The 22,097-nt window shown below is 43.2% G+C and overlaps 1 protein-coding gene and 1 long non-coding RNA gene across 100 annotated transcripts in view; one reads left to right on the forward strand and one right to left on the reverse strand.

Moving 5' to 3' along the window:
- Positions 1-437: 437 nt before the first annotated feature.
- LOC100896682 (uncharacterized) overlaps positions 438-22,097 on the forward strand; it is a 45,718-nt gene continuing 24,058 nt past the window's right edge. For all 50 annotated transcript variants that reach the window (XR_013519623.1, XR_013519613.1, XR_013519618.1 and 47 more), the window contains exons 1-2: positions 438-564; positions 19,494-19,738. This is a non-coding gene — a long non-coding RNA (uncharacterized LOC100896682). The remainder of the gene's footprint in view (positions 565-19,493; positions 19,739-22,097) is intronic.
- SVIL (supervillin) overlaps positions 18,667-22,097 on the reverse strand; it is a 269,934-nt gene continuing 266,503 nt past the window's right edge. For 26 of the 50 annotated variants that reach the window (XM_078329734.1, XM_078329726.1, XM_078329729.1 and 23 more), the window contains one exon: positions 18,667-19,807. In XM_078329734.1, coding sequence (XP_078185860.1) covers positions 19,544-19,807 — 264 coding nt within the window. In that variant the 3' untranslated portion in view covers positions 18,667-19,543. The remainder of the gene's footprint in view (positions 19,808-22,097) is intronic. The other 24 variants (XM_078329736.1, XM_078329733.1, XM_078329731.1 and 21 more) reach the window with 1 other exon arrangement.

A 22,097-nucleotide genomic window follows, 5' to 3' on the forward strand; every position in this document is an offset into this window, starting at 1 on the left:
CACACCTTATTTATAGAGTAACAATCTGTCTTCACAAATTAACTCATTTAATCTTCATAACAATAAGAAGCAGGTGTTCTAAGAAGACTTCGTGTCTCTCTCTGAGATAGAGAAAGGCTCAGAAGGCTGGGTGTATGACAAGGCAGTTACATGCCTAAATTTAAGGTAATCTGCTTCAAGCACAGTGCGTTTCCCACTGCAATGCAGCTATTATGAGCATTTGCTGAAATAAAACAGCTTTGATATTCTCCTGACTCGGTCCTCTCCTACTGACACGACGTAAGGAGAGTTGGATTGAGGTCGGGGCGGCTTTAGAGCCCACGCTGTCCCCGCGCTCCCCGTCTACGCTTGCGCAGGGTAGGAACGCGCCTTTCAAAAAGACACTGGGGATTCTGGGTGCGTGCGGCCTTGGAGCGTGCGCATGCGCGACAGCTCTTGCTGTTGAAGGGCTGAGGCGCACCGCGGCGGTCGACTGGGCTTGGAGCGATGCGGGGCAGGATGGGCCAGGACGTGTTGCACCCTGAAGAGCCTCATCATCGGCGAGAATGGGGTGAGCAAGACCAGGTGAGGCGGGCGTGCGGGCCGTGACGAGGGTGGCTGGGCTCTTTCTGTCTCCGTGGCCGCCGTCTCGGGCTGCAACGGGAACCGTCAACGGCTGCAAGCGTCCAAAATGGTGGCTGGGCTCGGGCCAGCTCCGCTGCGCCCTCCTGGGCCTCTGGGCCGCGCTCTCCTGCGGCGTCTGCGCCCCCGCCCCACCCGCGCCTGCCTGGTTCCCGGCCTCTGCCAGGCCTAAGTTCTTGGGGTCGCTCTCCCTCCTGTGGCGCCGAGAAAACAGTTTCGAGGGCCGCTCTCGGCCGGCGGGTTTGCTGCGCGGAGCTCAGGGTGTGGCGGGTGGGTTTGGTCCGGAATCCTGCCGGGGACACCTCCCCTCGAGTCCCTCGCGGTTCGGGATGCCTGATACCCCGAGACCCGGGAGACGTAACATTCCCACTTGAGGGTTTCTGTGGGGCCTTCTCTAAATCCATAATGTCCTCGGGAAGTTTCGTGACGCCTTAGGTCCCATTCCTGGCCTGTTTGGGCGCAGCTTCATGTCGCTTCTCTTACTTTTTGATTAGTTGGCTGTGAAAGAACGCCTGGATCTTGTGACTGCTGGAAAATTTCACTTTAGTGTAAGGTCCGAGTGTTTCCGCTCTGGACCACCTTTGAAAATGAAGTGTAATTGATATTTCTCATTTTGCCACGTCCTATGGAGACAAAAAATTAGTATTGTGTCTTTTCATTTTTAATTTTTTTGTTGGGGAAAATAACATTGACAGTGGAGTATAAGGACAGACGTGGATCTAGGAGGATGTTGCTAGAGGGTTGTGATTTTATCCAGCTCTTAGAACTTAGTTCTCCAGGTGAAGTCATTTCTTGCCATCTGATTATGAGTAGGTTAAGTTTAAGGCCGTCGTGATCCTTAAACCACATTTACGCTCCAGGGCCTGTAATCAGTTTCATATTTTAGCTATACCTTCCGATACACAGATTTTTTTTTTTTTTTTTTAATAAGTAGTCTTGCTCTGTTGCCCAGGCTGGAGTCCAGTGGTAGGATCTCAGCTCACTGCAACCTCTGCCTCCTGGGTTCAAGCGATTCTTCTGCCTCAGCCTCCTGAGTAGTTGGGATTACAGGTGTGTGTCACCATGCTTGGCTAATTTTTGTATTTTTAGTAGAGTCAGGGTCTCACCGTGTTGTCCAGGGTGGTTTCGATCTCGTGATCTCAAGTGATCCACCCGACTCAGCCTCCCAAAGTGCTGGGATTACAGGCATGAGCCACCACGACTGGCTGATACATCTTTCAAATAACTCGTTATGCATGTAACATTTTAAAAATTAAAGTACCCTTATACAAATAGAATGAAAGCTCTCCTCATGTAACTTTTAAAATTATAAAGTCTTATACCTATGTAACAAACCTGCACATTATCCCAAAAAATAAGATGACAAAGTGTGATTTTTTTTTTTAGCTACTTCAGGATTTCAAAGCTTATTATGTAATAAAATCTGAAATTTTATGTATTTTTAAAGTTTGACAGTACATTTTCACGGTATTCCTCATTTAATGTACTCTGCATCTGCTGTAGTGAGGGATTTGCACATGCTAAGGAATAGAATAATGAAACACTATGGGTAAGCAAACCAATGATTTGTGTGTTTGTGTGTGTATAAAGGGCTGAATAAAATCATTTACACGATCATCTGTTATAGCAGGTACATATTTGAGGGTTAAAAATTAATGTAATAAATATTGCCTTTATAAGAATTTATAAACTTGTCATCTTTTTCATTTCTCTTTTTTCCCTTGACATGGTTCTCACTTAAGTTCAGGCATATATGAAGTGGGTATTTTTGAAGCCATGAATGGTTGGTTGTCATTTCATGTAGTTCAGCCCAATACTTGAAATTGGTTAGCACTTTATGTAAATGCGTGGCATGGGTGACAAGTTAGTGTGTCAACATTTTCTGGAAAGTTAACTGGAGTATATGATATTCCTTCCCTGACTGCTTTTTTTTTTTGAGATGGAGTTTCGCTCTTGTTACCCAGGCTGGAGTGCAATGGCGCGATCTCGGCTCACCGCAACCTCCGCCTCCTGGGTTCAGGCAATTCTCCTGCCTCAGCCTCCTGAATAGCTGGGATTACAGGCACGCACCACCGTGCCCAGCAAATTTTTTGTATTTTTAGTAGAGACGGGGTTTCACCATGTTGACCAGGATGGTCTCGATCTCTTGACCTCGTGATTCACCCGCCTCGGCCTCCCAAAGTGCTGGGATTACAGGCGTGAGCCACCGTGCCCGGCCCCTGCCCGCTTTTTTTTAAGACAGGGGTCTTGTTCTGTCACCTGCTGGAGTGCTCACTGCAGCCCTGACTTCCCCGGGCTCTATTAGTCCTCCCACCTCAGCCTCCTGAGTAGCTAGGACTACAGAGATGAATCACCATGCCTGGCTAGGGCTTTTTATAGGGACAAAGTCTTGCTGTGTTGCCCAGGCTGGTCTCGAGCTCCTGAGCTCAACAGATCTTCTTGCCCTCAATGGATCCTTCTCAGCCTCGCAAAATGCTGGGATGATAGGCATGAGCCACCACACCTGGCTCTACTTTAAAATTTTTTTTTTGTGGATGGGATTTCCCTGTGTTGCCCAAGCTGTTCTGGAACTCATGGGCCCAAGCCATCCTCTTGCCTTGGCCTCTCAAGGTGCTGAGATTACAGGCATGAGCCATGGCACCTGAGAGTCCCCTTTTAGAGGAAGGTCTGTTAAGTGGGTTTATCAGTTTCTCTAGTTCACTCCCCAGAAAATTTATTTCAGCCCAACTGTTTACAACTTTTTCCTCAGTGCATAGTGGTGGATTATCAACCGGTCACTGCAAAATTTTGACACTTCTTTACTGAAAGGATTGCATTTAGTGAGAAAGTTGTCTTTCTTGTCTAGCTAGCATACATTATTGGCCTATGTGATATGCTGTGGAAAGCAACCTTAAACACTTACATTTCTGGATGAGAATAAATGACTCCACTAAAATAGAAGTCTATACTTCCTAAAGTGAGTGAGTACAAAAACATTTGTCATGGATATGATCTTAAAGGGTTCTTTTTACCAAGTTCGTTTCTATTTCATTACACAGCTGGAGCTAATGGAAGTGAGATAGCACTCGGGTTGTTGGGCAATTTTCTTACAATGTTTACAGTACCACCGGATGATAAATTTACTTAGAGTAATTAGAACTCTCTTAGGTAAAAGTGAAAGGAAATCTTTTTGAAATAAAAGCACTTTAAAAAGTAACTGATTAAATATATACTGTAGACTCTTACAGAACAACTTAGCTTCTGGAAAGAGTGGGGTATAGCTGGGCCTCGGGAACACCTGGAACCAAGCCTTGAGTGCCTCAAGCTTCTCATGGCTTTTCCATTTTTTCTCCCTGTCCTGGTTTCCTTCTCTTTGAAAACTTTGGAGGAATTTTTCTCCAAAAGTCTGCTAGTAGACCTGAGTTTGAATTATAAGAGTTTCCTAATTCCAGTTCTAAAATTTTAGGAAAAGGACCCTGATTGGCTTACCATGGGCCATGCGCCTGCTTATATATTAATTAAGTAATACAAGGAAATGAATTACTAGAGTAACAATATCTTGACTCCGGTGACCACTCTTCGTGGTCAGTTGTATCCTGGAAGTGGGGGTCATAGTGTTGCAGAATATTGCTCCTTAATTCAGCTAAAACCAGGTTCTTGTCACACGACCAGGAAAATTTAGGCATGCAGACACATTGAAGGGTGAGTAGAGCAGGATTTTATTGGGTGAAAAGAAAAGAGAAGAAAACTCAGCAAAGCAAGATGGAGTCCTGCTAATAGGCCCCCTACCTCACAGATTGAATCCCAGGTCACCACACAGGAACTGAAGAGGCCAGGCTCCTCCCATTGCTGGTGGCTCCACCCCCTTCCCCAGTGCACATGTGGGCAGGCTCAGGCAAGGCCTGGGGCACGTTCCCTCATCTGCACAAAAGCATCAGATGTAAATGCTTGTGGGGCAGGTCGGAGATTCTCCAGGGGCCCTGTATTAGGGTTCTCTAGAGGGATAGAACTAATGGGAAATATATATATATATATATAAAGGGGAGTTAATATTAAGTATTAACTCACTTGATCACAAGGTCCTGCAGTAGGCCATCTGCAGGCTGAAGAGCGAGAAGAACCAGTCCAAGTTCCAAAACTGAAGAATTTGGAGTACCGTGCTTGAGGGCAGGAAGCATCCAGCATGAGAGAAAGATGTAGACTGAGAGGCTAGGCCAGTCTTTTTTTTCAGCCAGTGCTGCTGATTAGATTTTGCCCACCCAGATTAAGGCTGAGTCTGCCTTTCCCAGCCCATTGACTTAAACATTAATCTCCTTTAGCAACACCCTCACAGACACACCCAGGATCAATACTTTATATCTAGTCAAGTTGACACTCAGTGTTAACTATCACAGACCCCTTTTTTTTAATCTGCCTAGGCATTTGGCTGTCTCAGTAGCAGCTTCCATCATAACCATATGTGAGATTAGCCAAATTACTTCATTTTTCTGTGCCTCCATTCCTTCATCTGTAAAATGGGATTAAATTGTTCCCCTTTCATAGAGTTGTCTGAGGATTTTATGAGAAAATGTAGCATTCTTTGTAATATTGCAAACCTGGAACCTGGAAACAATATAAACACTTATTACTGTAGTAGGCTGTTTATGTATAAAGAAATATTCAAGACTGGGTAATTCATTAAGAAAAGAAGTTTAATTGGTTTATAGTTCTGCAGGCTATCCAAGAAGCATAACACAGGTATCTGCTTCTGCGGAGGCCTCAGGAAGCTTACAATTGTTGTAGAAGTTCAAGGGGGAGCAGGCATCTCACATGGTGGGAACAGGAGAGAGAGAGGGAGGGAGAGAAAGTTGCCATACTTTCAAATAGCCAGATCTTATAAGAAGTTACTCACTATTGTGAGGATAGCATCAAGAGGATGATGCTAAACCATTCATGAGAAATCCACCTCATGATCCAATTATCTCCCACCAGGCCCCACCTCCGATACTGGGGATTACAATTCAACATGAGATTTGGATGGGAACACACATCCAAACCATGTCAGTTACCAAGGGACAAGTTAAAGAAGTTGGTGGACTCAAGTGGTTGACTGCTGTGCAGCCATTAAAATATATGTCCCCACCAGAAGGCCAGCTTCTTCCTACAACATATGTGACCGTTTCCCCTGGTCCGTCTAGTTTGCAAAGGAGAGGGCAGAACTCAACCTGGAGTGTAGAGCCTGAGACAGAGGGACCGCAATCCCTGTGTCCTAATGGGAAAGGGCTCTTGAGTAGAAAGGTGGTTACTGAGTTTGGCTTTCTCCTATAGAGAAAACAGGAGCAAAACAAGGAGAGAGGGACCTGGAGAAGAGAGGATGTAGAAGTGGCCAAGTGGGGACATCTGTGATGGTGAGGGGGGTGGGATTTGTTGGCGTACTATAGCCTGTAGACCAAATCCAGCCCGCCGCCTGATTTTGCACCACCTAAGAATAAAGAATGATTTTTTACATTAAAATGATTGAGAAATAATTTTTTTAAAAGAACAGTATTTCATGATTTGTGAATATTATATGAAATTCAAATGTCAGTGTCCATAAGTAAAACCTTATTGGAAAATGCCAGACCCATGCACTTATGTTTTGTCTAGGGCTGCTTTCCCCTGTGCAGAGCTGAAGAGTTTGACAGAGACCATATGGCTTCCAAAGCCTAAAGTATTTATGATGTGATCCTTTACCAAAAAGGTTTGCTAACCCCTGCCTTATAGTATAATACATTATTTTTTTTTTTTGGAAGAGTTAAATTTAACATTTGCTGAGCTCTCATTCTTGCCCAGCATGCTTATGGGCGCTTATTTATTTAATATAATTCTGTGAACAATCCTGTAAGGCAGTTACCATTATTATCTTCATTTCACAAATGAGAAAATTGAGGCACCTCGGTAATTTTCTCAAAGTCAGACCATTAGGAGAAAAGCTGGGATATGAACCCAGGCTCTGCAATTGTAGAGCAATAATGTATAATATCTAGTTTCATTTTCTGGCTTGTTATGTGATGTAATTCCTCTCAATTAGTCCTCCCAGCTCAGTCTCCCAAGTAGTTTGGACTACAGGTGTGGCGACCATGACTGGCTAATTTTTACATATTTTTATAGAGATGGGATCTCACTGTGTTGCGCAGGCCGGTCTCAAACTCCTGAGCTCAAGCCATCCTCCTGCATTGGCCTCCCAAAGTGCTGGCGTTACAGCGTGAGCCGCCACGCCTGGCCCTGCATCATTATTTATACATATGGTGAATTATCATTATTCTCCCCTCCCCAGGAATGCAGGCCCTAGATCAGAGCCTAGATATAGTCATATTTGTATTCTGTTGACCCTTAAATGAAGCACACACTCAATCACTATCTGAATGAACAAGTACTAAATGCAAGTATTCATGAATGAATGTGGACCATTGCAAATAATGAGGGGTCTGGAATGTGCAACATGATACTAGAAATAGACTTCAGCAGATGCTGTGGCCTCATGGTAACTGTATGTGAATCTGTGGAAAGATCCCATCCAACCAAAAAAAAAAAAATGTTTCCCACTGGGACCTCAGATATCCTCACTGACAAACCATGCTCCCTGCTTGATCTTTGCGGTTCCGGATTTTATTTTATTTATTTTTTTATTTTGTGTGTGTGTGTGTTTTTTTTTAATTGCGTTTTAGGTTTTGGGGTACATGTGAAGAACATGCCAGATTGTTGCATAGGTACACACGTGGCAGCGTGATTTGCTGCCTTCCTCACCTTCACCTGTATCTGGCATTTCTCCTCATGCTATCTCTCCACAACTCCCCACCCCCCTGCCCCTCCCCTATTCCCCCCCAACAGAACCCAGTGTGTGATTCTCCCCTCCCAGTGTCCATATGGTCTCATTGTTCAGCACCCACCTATGAGTGAGAACATGTGGTGTTTGATTTTCTGTCCTTGTGTCAGTTTTTGCTGAGAATGATGGTTTCCAGGTTCATCCATGTCTCTACAAAGGACACGAACTCATCGTTTTTGATGGCTGCATAATATTCCATGGTGTATATGTGCCACATTTTCCCTGTCCAGTCTATCATTGATGGGCATTTGGGTTGGTTCCAGGTATTTGCTATTGTGAACAGTGCTGCAATGAACATTCGTGTGCATGTGTCCTTATAGTAGAACGATTTATAGTCCTTTGGATATATACCCAGTAATGGGATTGCTGGGTCACATGGAATTTCTATTTCTAGGTCCTTGAGGAATCGCCACACTGTCTTCCACAATGGTTGAACTAATTTATATTCTCACCAGCAGTGTAAGTGTGTTCCTATTTCTCCACATCCTTTCCAGCATCTGTTGTCTCTAGATTTTTTAATGATCACCATTCTAACTGACGTGAGATGGTATCTCAATGTAGTTTTGATTTGCATTTCTCTAATGACCAGTGATGATGAGCATTTTTTCATATGTTTGTTGGCCTCATGTATGTCTTCTTTTGTAAAGTGTCTGTTCATATCCTTTGCCCACTTTTGAATGGGCTTGTTTGTTTTTTTCCTTGTAAATCTGTTTTAGTTCTTTGTAAATTCTGGATATCAGCCCTCCTTGTCAGATGGGTAAACTGCAAAAATTTTTTTCCATTCTGTTGCTTGCCTATTTACTCTAATGACTGTTTATTTTTCCGTGCAGAAGCTGTGGAGTTTGATTAGGTCCCATTTGTCTATTTTGGCTTTTGTTGCCAATGCTTTTGGTGTTTTGGTTATGAAGTCCTTGCCTATGCCTATGTCCTGAATGGTTTTGCCTAGGTTTTCTTCTAGGGTTTTTATGGTGTTAAGTCTTATGTTTAAGTATTTAATCCATCTGGAGTTAATTTTAGTGTAAGGTGTCAGGAAGGGGTCCAGTTTCTGCTTTCTGCACATGGCTAGCCAGTTTTCCCAACAGCATTTATCAAACAGGGAATCCTTTCCCCATTGCTTGTTTTTGTCAGGTTTCTCAAAGATTGGATAATTGTAGATATGTTGTGTTGCCTCAGAGGCCTCTGTTCTGTTCCATTGGTCTATATCGCTGTTTTGGTACCAGTACCATGCTGTTTTGATTACTGTAGCCTTGTAGTATAGTTTGAAGTCTGGTAGTGTGATGCCTCCCACTGTATTCTTTTTGCTTAGAATTGACTTTGCTATGCGGGCTCTCTTTTGGTTCCATATGAAGTTTAAGGTGTTTTTTTTCCAGTTCTGTGAAGAAAGTCATTGTTAGCTTGACGGGGATAACATCGAATCTGTAAATTACTTTGGGCAGTATGTCCATTTTCACGATATTGATTCTTCCTAACCATGAACATGGAATATTTCTCCATCTGTTTGTGTCCTCTTATTTCGTTGAGCAGTGGCTTGTAGTTCTCCTTGAAGAGGTCCTTTATGTTCCTTGTGAGTTGTATTCCTAGGTATTTTATTCTCTTTGTAGCAATTGTGAATGGCAATTCTTTCTTGATTTGGCTTTCTTTAAGTCTGTTATTGGTGTATAGGAATGCTTGTGATTTTTGCACATTGATTTTATATCCTGAGACTGCTGAAGTTGCTTATCAGTTTCAGGAGACGATGGGGTCTTGTAGATATACTATCATGTCGTCTGCAAATAGAGACAATTTGACTTCCTCCTTTCCTATTTGAATACCCTTTATTTCTTTTTCTTGCCTAATAGCTCTGGCTAGAACTTCCAGTACTATACTGAATAGGAGTGGTGAGAGAGGGCCTCCTTGTCTAGTGCCGGATTTCAAAGAGAATGCTTCCAGTTTTTGCCCATTCAGTATGATATTGGCTGTTGGTTTGTTGTAAATAGCTTTTATTATTTTGAGATACGTTCCATCAATACCTAGTTTATTGAGGGTTTTTAGCATAAAGGGCTGTTGAATTTTGTCAGAGGCCTTCTCTGCACCAATTGAGATAATCATGTGGTTTTTTTCTTTGGTTCTGTTTATGTGCTGAATTACATTTATAGACTTGCATATGTTGAGCCAGCCTTGCATCCCTGGGATGAATCCTACTTGATCATGGTGGATAAGCTTTTTGATGTGCTGTTGCAATCGGCTTGCCAGTATTTTATTGAAGATTTTTGCATCCATGTTCATCATGGATATTGGCCTGAAGTTTTCTTTTCTTGCTGAGTCTCTGCCGGGTTTTGGTATCAGGATGATGTTGGTCTCATAAAATGATTTGGGAAGGATTCCCTCTTCTTGGATTATTTGGAATAGTTTCAGAAGGAATGGTACCAGCTCCTCTTTGTATGTCTGCTAGAATTCGGCTGTGAACCCATCTGGGCTTTTTTTGTGTGGTAGGCTCTTAATTGCTGCCTCAACTTCAGACCTTGTTATTGGTCTATTCAGGGTTTTGACTTCTTCCTGGTTTAGGCTTGGGAGGAGGCAAGTGTCCAGGAATTTATCCATTTCTTCCAGGTTTACTAGTTTATGTGCATAGAGTTGTTTGTAATGATGGCTGATGATGGTTCGAATTTCTGTGGAATCTGTGGTGATATCCCCTTTATCTTTTTTTATTGCATCTATTTGATTATTCTCTCTCTTCTTTTTTATTAATCTGGTGAATGGTCTATTTTGTTGATCTTTTCGAAAAACCAGCTCCTGGATTTATTGACTTTTTTTTTTGAAGGGTTTCTTGTGTCTTTATCTCCTTCAGTTCTGCTCTGATCTTAGTTATTTCTTGTCTTCTGCCAGGTTTTGAGTTTTTTTTTTTTTATCTTGCTCCTAGCTCTTTCAATTTTGATGATAAGGTGTCCATTTTAGATCTCTCCTTGCTTCTCATGTGGGCATTTATTGCTATATATTTTCCTCTAGAGACTGCTTTAAATGTGTCCCAGAGATTCTGGTATGTTTTGTCTTTGTTCTCGTTGGTTTTGAAGAACATCTTTATTTCTGCCTTCATTTCACTGTTTATCCAGTCAGCATTCAAGAGCCAGTTGTTCAGTTTCCATGAAGCTGTGCAGTTCTGAGTTTGTTTTTGGATTCTGAGTTCTAACTTGTTTGCACTGTTGGTCTGAGAAACTCTTTGTTATGATTTCCGTTCTTTTGCATTTGCTGAGGAGTGATTTACTTCCAATTATGTGGTCAGTTTTAGAGTAGGTACATGTGATGCTGGGAAGAATGTATATTCTGTGGATTTGGGGTGGAGAGTTCTGTAAATGTCTATTAGGTTTGCTTGGTCCAGGTCTGAGTTCAAGTCCTCAAAATCCTTATTAATTTTCTGTCTTATTGATCTAATATTGACAATGGGGTGTTAAAGTCTCCCACTATTATTGTGTGGGAGTCTAAGTCTCTTTGTAAGTCATTAAGAACTTGCCTTATGTATCTGGGTGCTCCTGTATTGGGTGCATATATATTTAGGATCGTTAGGATCGTTCTTGTTGCATTGATCCTCTTACCATTATGTAATGTCCTTCTTTGTCTCTTTTGATCTTCATTCATTTAAAGTCTGTTTTATCAGAGAGGAGAATTGCAACTTCTGCTTTTTTTGCTCTCCATTTGCTTGGTAAATCTTCTCCATCCCTTTATTTTGAGCCTTTGTGTATCCTTGCATGTGAGATGGGTTTCCTGGATACTGCACACGGATGGGTTTTTGGCTTTTTATCCAATTTGCCAGTCTGTGTCTTTTGATTGGGGCATTTAGCCCTTTTACATTTAGGGTTAATATTGTTATGTGTGAATTTGATCCTGCCATTTTGATGCTAGCTGGCTGTTTTGCCCATTAGTTGATGCAGTTTCTTCATTGTGTTAATGCTCTTTACCATTTGGTATGTTTTTGGAGTGGCTGGTACTGGTTGTTCCTTTCTCTGTTTAGTGCCTCTTTCAGGAGCTCTTGTAAAGCAGGTCAGGCATTGATGAAATTTCTGAGTACTTGCTTGTTCGCAAAGGATTTTATTTTTCCTTCACTTATGAAGCTTGGTTAGGCTGGAATAAAATTCTGGGTTGAAAGTTTTTTCCTTTAAGGATGTTGAATATTGGCCCCCACTCTCTTCTGGCTTGTAGGGTTTCTGCTGAGAGATCTGCTGTAAGTCTAATAGGCTTCCCTTTGTGGGTAACCTGACCTTTCTCTCTGGCTGCCCTTAGCATTTTCTCCTTCATTTCAACTCTGGTGAATCTGATGATTATGTGCCTTGGGGTTGCTCTTCTTGAGGAATATCATTGTGGGGTTCTTTGTATTTTCTGGACTTGAATATTGGCCTGCCTTGCTTGGTTGGGGAAGTTTTCCTTGATGATATTCTGAAGAGTATTTTTCAGTTTGAATTCTTTCTCTCTGTCACATTCAGGTACACCTATCTAACATAGATTAGGTCTTTTCACATAGTCCCATATTTCTTGGAGACTTTGTTCATTCCTTTTTACCCCTTTTTCTCTAATCTTGCCTTCTCTTTTTATTTCATCGAGTTGATCTTCAACCTCTGATATCCTTTCTTCTGTTTGGTCAATTCGGCTGTTGAAACTTGTGCATGCTTCACGACAGTCTCCTGTTTTGTTTTTCAGCTCCATCAATTCACTTAATTTCCTCTCTAAGTTTTCTGTTCTCATTAGCATTTCATCAAATCTTTTTTCAAGGTTCTTAGTTTCTCTGCATTGGGTTAGAACATGTTCTTTTAGCTCACAGAAGTTTCTTGTTACCCACCTTCTGAAGCCTGATTCTGTCAATTCATCACACTCATTCTCCAGCCTTGTTCCCTTGCTCGTGAGGAGTTGTGATCCCTTGTAGGAGGAGAGGCGTTCTGGTTTTGGGTGCTTTCATTCTTTTTGCACTGTTTCTTCCCGTCTTTGTGGATTTATCCACCTATTGTCTTTGTAGTTGTTGACTTTCAGATTGGGTCTCTGAGTGGATGTCCAGTTTGTTGATGATGAAGTTCTTTTCTTTTCTTTCTTAGTTTTCCTTCTAACAGTCTGGCCCCTTTACTGTAGGACTGCTGAGGTCCACTCCAGGCCCTGCTTGCCTGGGCATCACCTGCAGCAGCTGCAGAACAGTAAGGGTTGCTGCCAGTTTCTTCTGCTATCTTTGTCTCAGAAAGATACCCACCAAATGTCAGTCTGAGCTCTCCTTTATGAGGTGACTTTTTGGATATATGGGGGTCAGGTAGCTGCTTAAAGAGACAGTCTGTCCTTTATAGGAGCTGAAGTGCTGATCTGTGATCTCCATTGCCCATTTAGAGCTGCTGGGCAGGTACGTTTAAGTCTGCTGCAGCAGAACTCATAAATCTCCCCCACTTTTTTTCCCCAGGTGCTCTGTCCTGGGTAGTTAGGTCTTTATTTATGAGTTTCCATTGTGCTGCTGCCTTTTTTATCAGGGTTGCCCTGCCCAGCAAGGAGGCAGCCTAGTCACTCTCTGCCTGCAGAAGCTTTGCTGAACTGCTGTGAGTTCTACCCAGCTGCAGTGTGAACTTCCCTTCAGTCCTGTTTATACCGGTGTAGTTAGAACTGCCTTGGCAAAGCCAGCCCACTTCTGTAATGGCAGGTTGCCTCAGCAACGGCGGGCTGCCTCAGCAACAGCAAACTACCTCCATAGTGGTGGACTGCCTTGGTAATGGTGGACGCCCCTCTCCCACAGAACTGGACCTTGACCTTCCTGGTTTTAGCTGTGCTTGCTGTGAAACTCTCGACCCAGAGCGTTTCCAGTTGCTGTTTTTTTGTGGCGGTGGGACCAGCCAAGCGTGATCACCTGGCTCCCTGCCTCAGAGCCTTTTTCTTTTAGTTAAACAGTCAACTCTATCCCAGGTGTTCCACGTGCCTTTTGGAAAGGGAAACCGTGCAGCGACCCACTGCACCAGTTGAAATGGTGGCGCTGAGATTCGTGGTGCTTTTTTGCCTGGGAATCTCCTGGCCTGGCTCCCTGTTTCAGTCTCCTTTTTAATCAGATGAATGGGTGACTCTGCCTTCCTGGAGCTCCAATTGCCAGCTAAAACAGTGCCCAGACCCATGTATTTTGTATGGAGAACTGCCGCCCCAGGGCGCCGCCGGAAAGGCAGCCACGTCAAACCAGCCACGCTGAAGACCTGTGGGGCTCCTCCGCCTGGGAATCTCCTGGTCTGTGGGCAATAAAAATCTGTCTGGAAATGCGGCATCCACTCACCCTCTGCGCTTTCACTGGGAGCTGCAATCCTGAGCTGCTCCTAATTGGCCCTCTTGGGTCCAACCCAATTCCTGATTTTAATAACAGGAGGGCCTCCTTCAGGAAGGAAGCACGGAGCGTGGAGGAAGAAAGGAGAGGTGGGGTCCTGCTGTGTCATTGTTTTTTAGGATGGGTTCTGACACTCACCAAATCCTGCAATCTTAAATGCACTCTTCAGCCTTGATATTTTTGAAAACAGTGCACTGTACTTTTTTTTTTTTTTTTAGACAGTGTATTGCTCTGTCCCTGGGTGCAAAGGCAGGATAATAGCTCACTGTAGCTTTTACTTTCTGAGTCCAAGTGGTCCTCCTAGCTCGGCTTTCAGAGTAGCTGAAACTAAAGTCATGTCCCCACCATTCCCAGCTGATTTTTAAATTTTTTGTAGAGGCAGGATCTCACTATGTTGCCTAAGTTGATCTTGACCTCTTGGCCTATAGGGACCTCTCTCCTTGGCTTCTCAAAGCACCAGAATTACAGGTAGAAGCCACCGCACCTGGCCTTGCACCATATTCTTCTTTTTTTTTTGAGACGGAGTTTTGCTCTTTTTACCCGGGCTGGAGTGCAATGACACGATTTTGGCTCACTGCAACCTCTGCCTCCTGGGTTCAGGCAATTCTCCTGCCTCAGCCTCCTGAGTAGCTGGAATTACAGGCACGCGCCACCGTGCCCAGCTAATTTTTTGTATTTTTAGTAGAGACAGGGTTTCACCATGTTGACCGGGATGGTCTCGATCTCTTGACCTTGTGATTCACCCACCTTGGCCTCCCAAAGTGCTGGGATTACAGGCTTGAGCCACCGCGCCTGGCCGCACCATATTCTTTATTGACTTTTTGGTTATTGTTCCCCTTTACTAGTTGCTATGCTAGTTCAGGCAGGCACTAAACAGAGGTCTGTTTTGAGACTTCTGTGCCTTACTCTAGATCTAACATCAAGAAAGTCCTGTGAAAATGAATCCCAGATTCTCTCTCTGGACTGTGGCTAGATGCTGCCTGCCCTCAGGAGGCATGAGGAATGGCTGAGGACGGTCAGGGGAGGTCAACAGGGTTGGGGGCTCAGGACCATTGCTAATTAGGTCTTCACACTGGGCCTTCTGTGGTCTCAGAACATCAGACACCTGTAAATAAACACCCAAGGACCTGTGTCTGCAACTTACTGCTAAAAAAAAATTAAGATGCAAAACAAACATCGTTTTTCTCTTTATTTATGTATTTTTAGGTATGCAGGCTGGTCTTGCTCTGTCACTCAGGCTGGAGTGCAGTGGTAGCACAGTCAGAGCTCACTGCAGCCTTTACCTCCTGGGCTCAAATCATCCTCCTGGCTCAGCCTCCCAAGTTCCTGAAACTGCAGGCCTGTGCGAGTTAGTTTTTTTTTTTTAAATGTGGGCATACACATTTATGCTAGTAGATGTAAAGAAAAATCCAGAAGAATATAAATTAGATTATTAAAGTACTTGTATTTGGTTAGTGGGATTATTTATGATTTTTGATTCCTAGATTATATATTCTTGTAGTGTTTAAAGCAGTTTAAAAAATACTACACCTGATCTTGCATTTTTTACATAGATTAGGTGTAATATTTTTTGAACTGCTTTTTTGCGGTGTTTTACGTATATATATAATGCATTTGTGTATGTATGTGTGTGCATATATATATATATAAAAAGGATATGCCATAAAATATACTCATGTAAGTGAACAGTAATTAAAAATTTTTTTTTCTTTTTTAGAGACAGGGTCTCACTCTGTCACCAGGCTGGAGTGCAGTAGTACGATCATAGCTTACTGCAACTCAAACTCCTGGGGCTCAAGAGATCCTCCCCTCTCAGTCTCCCAAGTAGCTGGGACTACAAGCACTCACCAACACACCTGGCTAATTAAAAAATTTTTTGTACAGTTGGGGGTCTCACAATGTTGCCCATGCTGGTCTTGAACTCCTGGGCCCAAGTGATCCTCCAGCCTCAGCCTCCTAAAGCATTGGGATTGCAAGAGTGAGCCACAATGTCTGGCCTCAAAAATCTTTAATACCTTCATAGAGTTGTACAACCATCACCATAATCCAATTTTAAGACATTTCTATTATTCCAAAATGATCATTCATGCCATTTACAGTCAACCTCCACTCCCATCTCCAACCCCAGCCACCGTTGATCTTGCTGTGTGCACAGATTTGCCTTTTGGGAAGTTTCATATAAAAGGAATCAAGCGATATGTGGCCTTTTGCATCTGGCTTCTTTCACTTAATGATTTTGAGGCGTATCCATGTTGTAGTGAGTATCACGTGTATATCGTGTATATGCAGGATATCTGTCCCTTTGCCGTCAGGGAGGATGCCACCGTATGGAGGTCCTGCATTTTGTCTTTCCGTTTCTCAGTTGACTGTCATGTGGGTTGTTTACAGGAAAGAGCTATTAGGAATAAAGCTGCTATGAACATGTGTGTCCAGGTCTCTGTGTGGACACACACTGCTAATTTTATAATCAGAAAAACAAAACCAAAAGGCCAAAATGAATTCTGGAACTGTTTCTGGAATACTTTCCCTTTTACCAAAATGTGAGTTCTAAGAGTGGGGTGGGAAATATAAAATAGGAGAGAAAGGAGTGAGCTCCCAACAGCCTTTTCTTCCTCAGATCCGGGAACAAAGAGGTGCCATCGTCCCACTCTGGAAATGGCTCATAGTCACACAGTTATCCAAAGCTCAGAACACACTCAACATCCCATCTGGCCTGTGGCTCCTTATATGGATCTCAACCCCAACACCCACCCCTCTCATGAGTCCCTTAGTTCAAGAGCAGCAAATTAAGGAAACCCCACTTTCCTGACCCTGCTTCATTGAGTACGAGCAGGGGTTTGAGTTTGGAAGACTGGAGAAAAGCCCCAAGCACCATTGTCAATCCACGGGCAGAGACTTGAGAGTTTAGTGATTCAGTGTTTCAGCTAGGTCCCTTCCCAGAATACAAAGGTCAAAGGTTGCAGTTATGGAAGGAAAAGGATCAGAAAAAAACGGAAAATACGATCTGGTTCTTTAAGCAGGAAAGAGATGTGGGAAACAATTTAGAGGGTAAGAGGCAAAAAGAGGCTCTCCAAGCTGGGGTGTCTTATTCACCATGAAGAGGCAAGAAGTGGATGGACAGCACATTTTGGGGATCAGTGGTTTTTGTTTTTGTTTGAGACAAAATGTCTCTCACTCAGGCTAGAGTGCAGTGGTGCGATCTCGGCTAACAGCAACATCTGCCTCCCAGGCTCAAAGCGATTCCTGTGCCTCAGCCTCCCAAGTAGCTGGGATTACAGATGTGTGCTACCACACTCAACTAATTTTTCTATTTATAGTAGAGACTGAGTTTTGCCATATTGGTCAGGCTAGTCTCAAACTCCTGACCTTAAGTGATCTACCTGCCTTAGCTTCCCAAAGTGCTGGGATTATAGGCATGTGCCACTGTACCCAGCTGCCGATGTAGATAGTCACAATTTTAAAGGACTATGGGAAAATCTGGTGTTAATGAGTATTACTAAGGACACCTATCTTGTTTATTAATTACAGCGGCTCTCCACTGGAAGTTCCTTTAGCAACCCAAGCTCCTTCCTGGGTGTCTAAAAGTCTGGCTGATTTCTGGAACCTGCTGCTGAGGTTGTGACCCTGCCTCTCTCTTTCTGACCCTCAGGCTGCCCTAGCAACTCCAGGAACCTTTCTCCACACCTCTTCGCAGACTATATGGGACCTAGACTTTGAACCTCTCTCTCTCCTTTTCCCTTTCCTTGCTTTGGTTTAATTCATCATTTCTAGGTGTGTGACGACACTCCCTAACTTAACCTTCCTGCTTTCATATTTCAGCTACCATCACAATGATCATAATACCAGCAGATATCTAGCACTTGGCAATTTTCAGAGAGCTTCCACTAGATACTTGCTCGGAATCTTGTGATGCAGGTGGCAGAGCTAGGATTGTCTCCTTTTAAAGGAAATCAAGGTAGAAAAGTTCAGTGATGACCCAACATCATAAAAATCATAAAACGTTGAGACCAGGAAGAGGTTATAGGTTTCTGAAGTTCTGAAGTTTCAGGCAAATGTGCTGTGATTGGATGTGTTAAATTAGACTAACAGGGAGTGGGGAAAAGCTATGACAATTCAGAGTAGGTCTGTAGAATATGTTCAAAATCATGGACTTAATTCTTTAAGGACATAGGAGCTTGTGAGGAGTTTTCTAACTCATTTTTAAGTTTTCTAGATGTCTTATCCATAGAATTTCCTTTTTTTTTTTTTTTTTGAGGTGGAGTCCCACTCTTGTTGCCCAGTCTAGAGTGCAGTAGCACGATCTCGGCTCACTGCAACCTCCGCCTCCCGGGTTCAAATGATTCTCCTGCCTCTGCCTCCTGAGTAGCTGGGACTATCGGAAGGCGCCACTATGCACAACTAATGTTTGTATTTTTAGTGGAGACAGGGTTTCACCATCTTGGCCAGGCTGCCCTCAAACTCCTGGTCTCAGGTGATCCGCCCACCTCAGCCTCCCAGAGGGCTGGGATTACAGGCGTGAGCCACCGTGCCCAGCCCATACAATTTTTTTTTTAAAGGCACTGAGATCCTAAAACAAACTGTAGATAGAGTTGTGGGATAAAGAACTTCTACTGAATGATGATTTGCAGAAGTATGTCTTCAATATAGTACTAAGTACTAATTTTATGGGGCAAATAACTCTCTATCTAATCCTATGACCTTGTATAAAATCTTGCCCTAAACTAAATTCAAATGTATAGATCATTTATATTTAATGACCAAATACTGGTGCTATGTTGATATTTACAAAAAAATATTCCAGAAAGGAACATGCTTGGAATTCAATGTGAACCAATCAGTTCATTGTTGTGTTTATTCTGATGCTCTTATTTGGGAGTCCCGTATCACAAAATGACATGTGTAATGTTTACAACAGGTATTAGAAATTGAGATGTTTTTATTTTTACTGTTTGAGAGTAAAATTGTAGATAATGTTCTGAACCATCATCAAAAATGCAGAGCAAACTGTTCTGTATATAAACTGTACATAAAAACAAGGCACTATACATTTTTGGGGAGATATTAAGGTAGAAAGGTTGATTCGCATAGATTCTCCAGAGTCCAGGCCATTAAGTAGAAATTCTTTGTTCATTTTAGCACCGGAAGCAGTACTCAGAACAAGTCATACCTAACGCTGCAGGAAACGTTTCCAAACGTGTGTGAAGATACGTATTGGTGGCAGAGCTCATTCCACAGAAGCAACTCCAACTACCTTTTCATATTATTTTGACACCAAAACAAATCTCGAAAGTGAATGAATACATATTGCTTTGCTAAATACATATTTGACTTATATGGTGTTTATATAAATATATATATATATTTTAGAATCCACAAACTATCAAAATAACACTTTATAAAGAGAACTGCTTCAAAAAAAAGGCATTGTCTAGCTGGAACAGAAGGCAGTGCTATCTATAGCAGCTGCGGCTTAAGTGCACATAACAATACTTTTATTAATTCTGATAACCTGCTGAACAGCGGAAAGAAGTTTCCAAACAGTTTCCTTGAACATTTACAAAATACACAACTCCGGGACAAGCAGTATCTTTAACAATGTCAGGTTTTAAAAACTGATGGAAAACTACTTTGTGAAAAACACCAGTCCAAAACTCTATATCCATTTCCCTGGGGCGGAGGTATTGGACGTGACCTCGAGTCTCCTCTGCATCTCCCCACTCAAAACAGGCCTTTTGCTTTTTTCAGGTTCACCTGCTTCCAGGCAGGCAGGGCGTGGTATTCATCTCGTGTCATATCTAGTGCAAACTGGAACATTGGGAGAAACACCGGCGGCTCAGTGAAAGGACTCTCAGCTGCGTGTGTTGTTTTAGTCCCATCCCCATCCCAGCGGAAGAACCGCTTACCTCAAAGTCTTCATCGGTGAGATAGATCTCAAGCTTCAGAGGATCGACCCCCTCTGGGAGTGGCCTGGCCAGGAGGTCGGCCAGCGGGTAAATGGTTTTACAGAGCTTGGCTAAGACGTCTTCCACAAGGGTGATCTGATTGGAAACTTCCGTGTCCTAGAGTAGAGGAGGGGGCAGAGAGGAGAAATGTGTCCCACATTTGAACACATTCTATCAAGTGCTTTCAAACACACAGTCCTGGGCCATCTGCACACAGCCTGAGGACTCATTGCTCCACGTTACTGAGGAAACAGCTCTGAGATAAGGGATTGCCCAAAGCCCTGCAGCTCTCTGGACTCTTAATTTAAAAGAATTTTAAATTTTAAATTAAAAAAATTTTTTTTTTTGAGACAAGGTCTCACTCTGCTACCTAGGCTGGAGTGCAGTGGTGTGATCATAGCTCACTACAGCCTCTACCTCCTGGGCTCAAGTGATCCTCTTGCCTCAGCCTCCTGAGCAGCTGGGACTACTGGTGTGCATCACCATGCCTGGCTAATTTATTTTTCCTTTTTTTTTTTTTTTTTGATAGAGTCTGGGTCTTGCTATGTTGCTTAGGCTGGTCTCAAACTTCTGGCCTCAAGCGATCCTCCTGCCTCAGCTTGGCATAGTGCAGGGATTAAAGAGGTGTGAACCACCACACTTGGCCCAAAATTTTGTTATTTTTAAGAGACAGTGTCTCACTGTCACCCAGGCTGTAGTGAAGTGGCTCGATCATAGCTTATTTGCAGCCTTAAACTCCTGGACTCAAGCAGTCCTCTCACCTCAAGCCTTCTCAGTAGCTGGGAGTATTGGCACGTGCCACCATGCCCACCTAATATATTAAAAGAAATTTTTTTGTAGAGATAGAGTCTTGTTTCTCTGACTTTTAGATGTTTTCTCACCTTGTCACAGAGTTTCAAACAAACCCTTTCTCAGAACTGCCTCTGGAAAAACATTTTGAGACTTTCCCATGAGTGAACTACGGACTAAGATTAGTAGATTTGAAGTCAAAATACCAGAAGCCTCCAAATAATGAAATTTGTTTAAAAATATTTAAAAATAACCTGAAAAGAAATCACACCTTCCTTCCCTTCCCTCGCCCCATTTCTTAATCCACAATAGAAAAAGAGGGTCACAAGGTAGAATATACTGGAGCAGAATCATGTTTTTAAAAAACCACTGCATGAATTTAATCTGAGCAAGCTATTCTAGATAAATTCTCTTCCTCCATTAAACTTCTGACTCCAGATTGGCTGCTCTCCTTTTGGGTGGGTGGATGATGGGAATGGATGACTAAGAGCTGGTGCTCAAATCAGAAATATATGGGGCAGACTGGTGGTCAAGAGGCAGGTTTTGGGCTGGGTGCAGTGGCTTGTGCCTGTAATCTCAACACTTTAGGAGGCTGAGGTGGCAAGACTGCTTGAACCCAGGACTTGGAGACCAGCTTGGGCAATATGGTGAGACCATGTCTCTACAAAGAATACAAAAATAGGCTAGGCATATGTAGTATGTTTCTGTAGTCCTACCTACTTGGGGGGCTGAGGTGGAAGGGTCTCTTGAGCCCAGGGGTTCAAGGTTTGTGTGAGCCATGATTGTGTCACCACACTCCAGCCTGGGTGACAAAGCAAGATCCTTTCTGTAAGAAAAGAAGAGGCGGGTTTTGGAGTAGTCTTGTCTCCAACTAAGTACTGACTCCTCCACTCGCTAAAAGTCACTTTGGCCAAGTGCCTTCATGTTTTTGTGACTCTGCTCCCACACCAATAAAATGGGAGTAATAGTAAAATAGATCTGGATGGACTGTTGATAAAAGAGAAAATCAGTGTAAAGTGCTTGGAGCTGTGCCTAGTGCAGAGTGAGCACTTGGTGAATGTTAATTATTTGTATAACTTGCTGGTGTGGGAAGCCTGACTGGAATCCCACAGGCCTGCACAACAGTAAACACCCCCGCTGCCAACCCCCAGGATCTATAGTGAATACAGAGAGGGTGGTGAGTTACATCCTTCTGAAATGGGCTCAACTGTCCCACAGAACTCATGTTTATGGTTTCTTTTAAATAAACATCAAAATTACCTCTCCCAGTCCTGAAACTTGAGAAAGTTCTATTTGTCTTATCTGAGTTGCTTTCTCAGGAAGCCAACCATTAGGCCACTCTGATAGTATCAGAAAGCCAGCAGTGGCTCACACCTGTAATCCCAGCACTTTGGAAGGTGAGTTGGGCAGATGGCTTGAGCCCAGGTGTTCAAGACCAGCCTGAGCAACATGGCGAAACCTCACTGAAAATACAAAAAGATTAGCGGGGCATTGTGGTGTGTGCCTGTAGTTCCAGCTACTTGGGAGGCTGATGTAGGAGGATTGTCTGAGCCTGGGAGCCGGAGGCTGCAGTGAGCCATGATTGCTCCCCTATACCCCAGCCTAGGCAACACAGCAA

This window comes from Callithrix jacchus, chromosome 7 (assembly GCF_049354715.1).
Source record: "Callithrix jacchus isolate 240 chromosome 7, calJac240_pri, whole genome shotgun sequence".
NCBI lineage: Eukaryota > Metazoa > Chordata > Mammalia > Primates > Cebidae > Callithrix > Callithrix jacchus.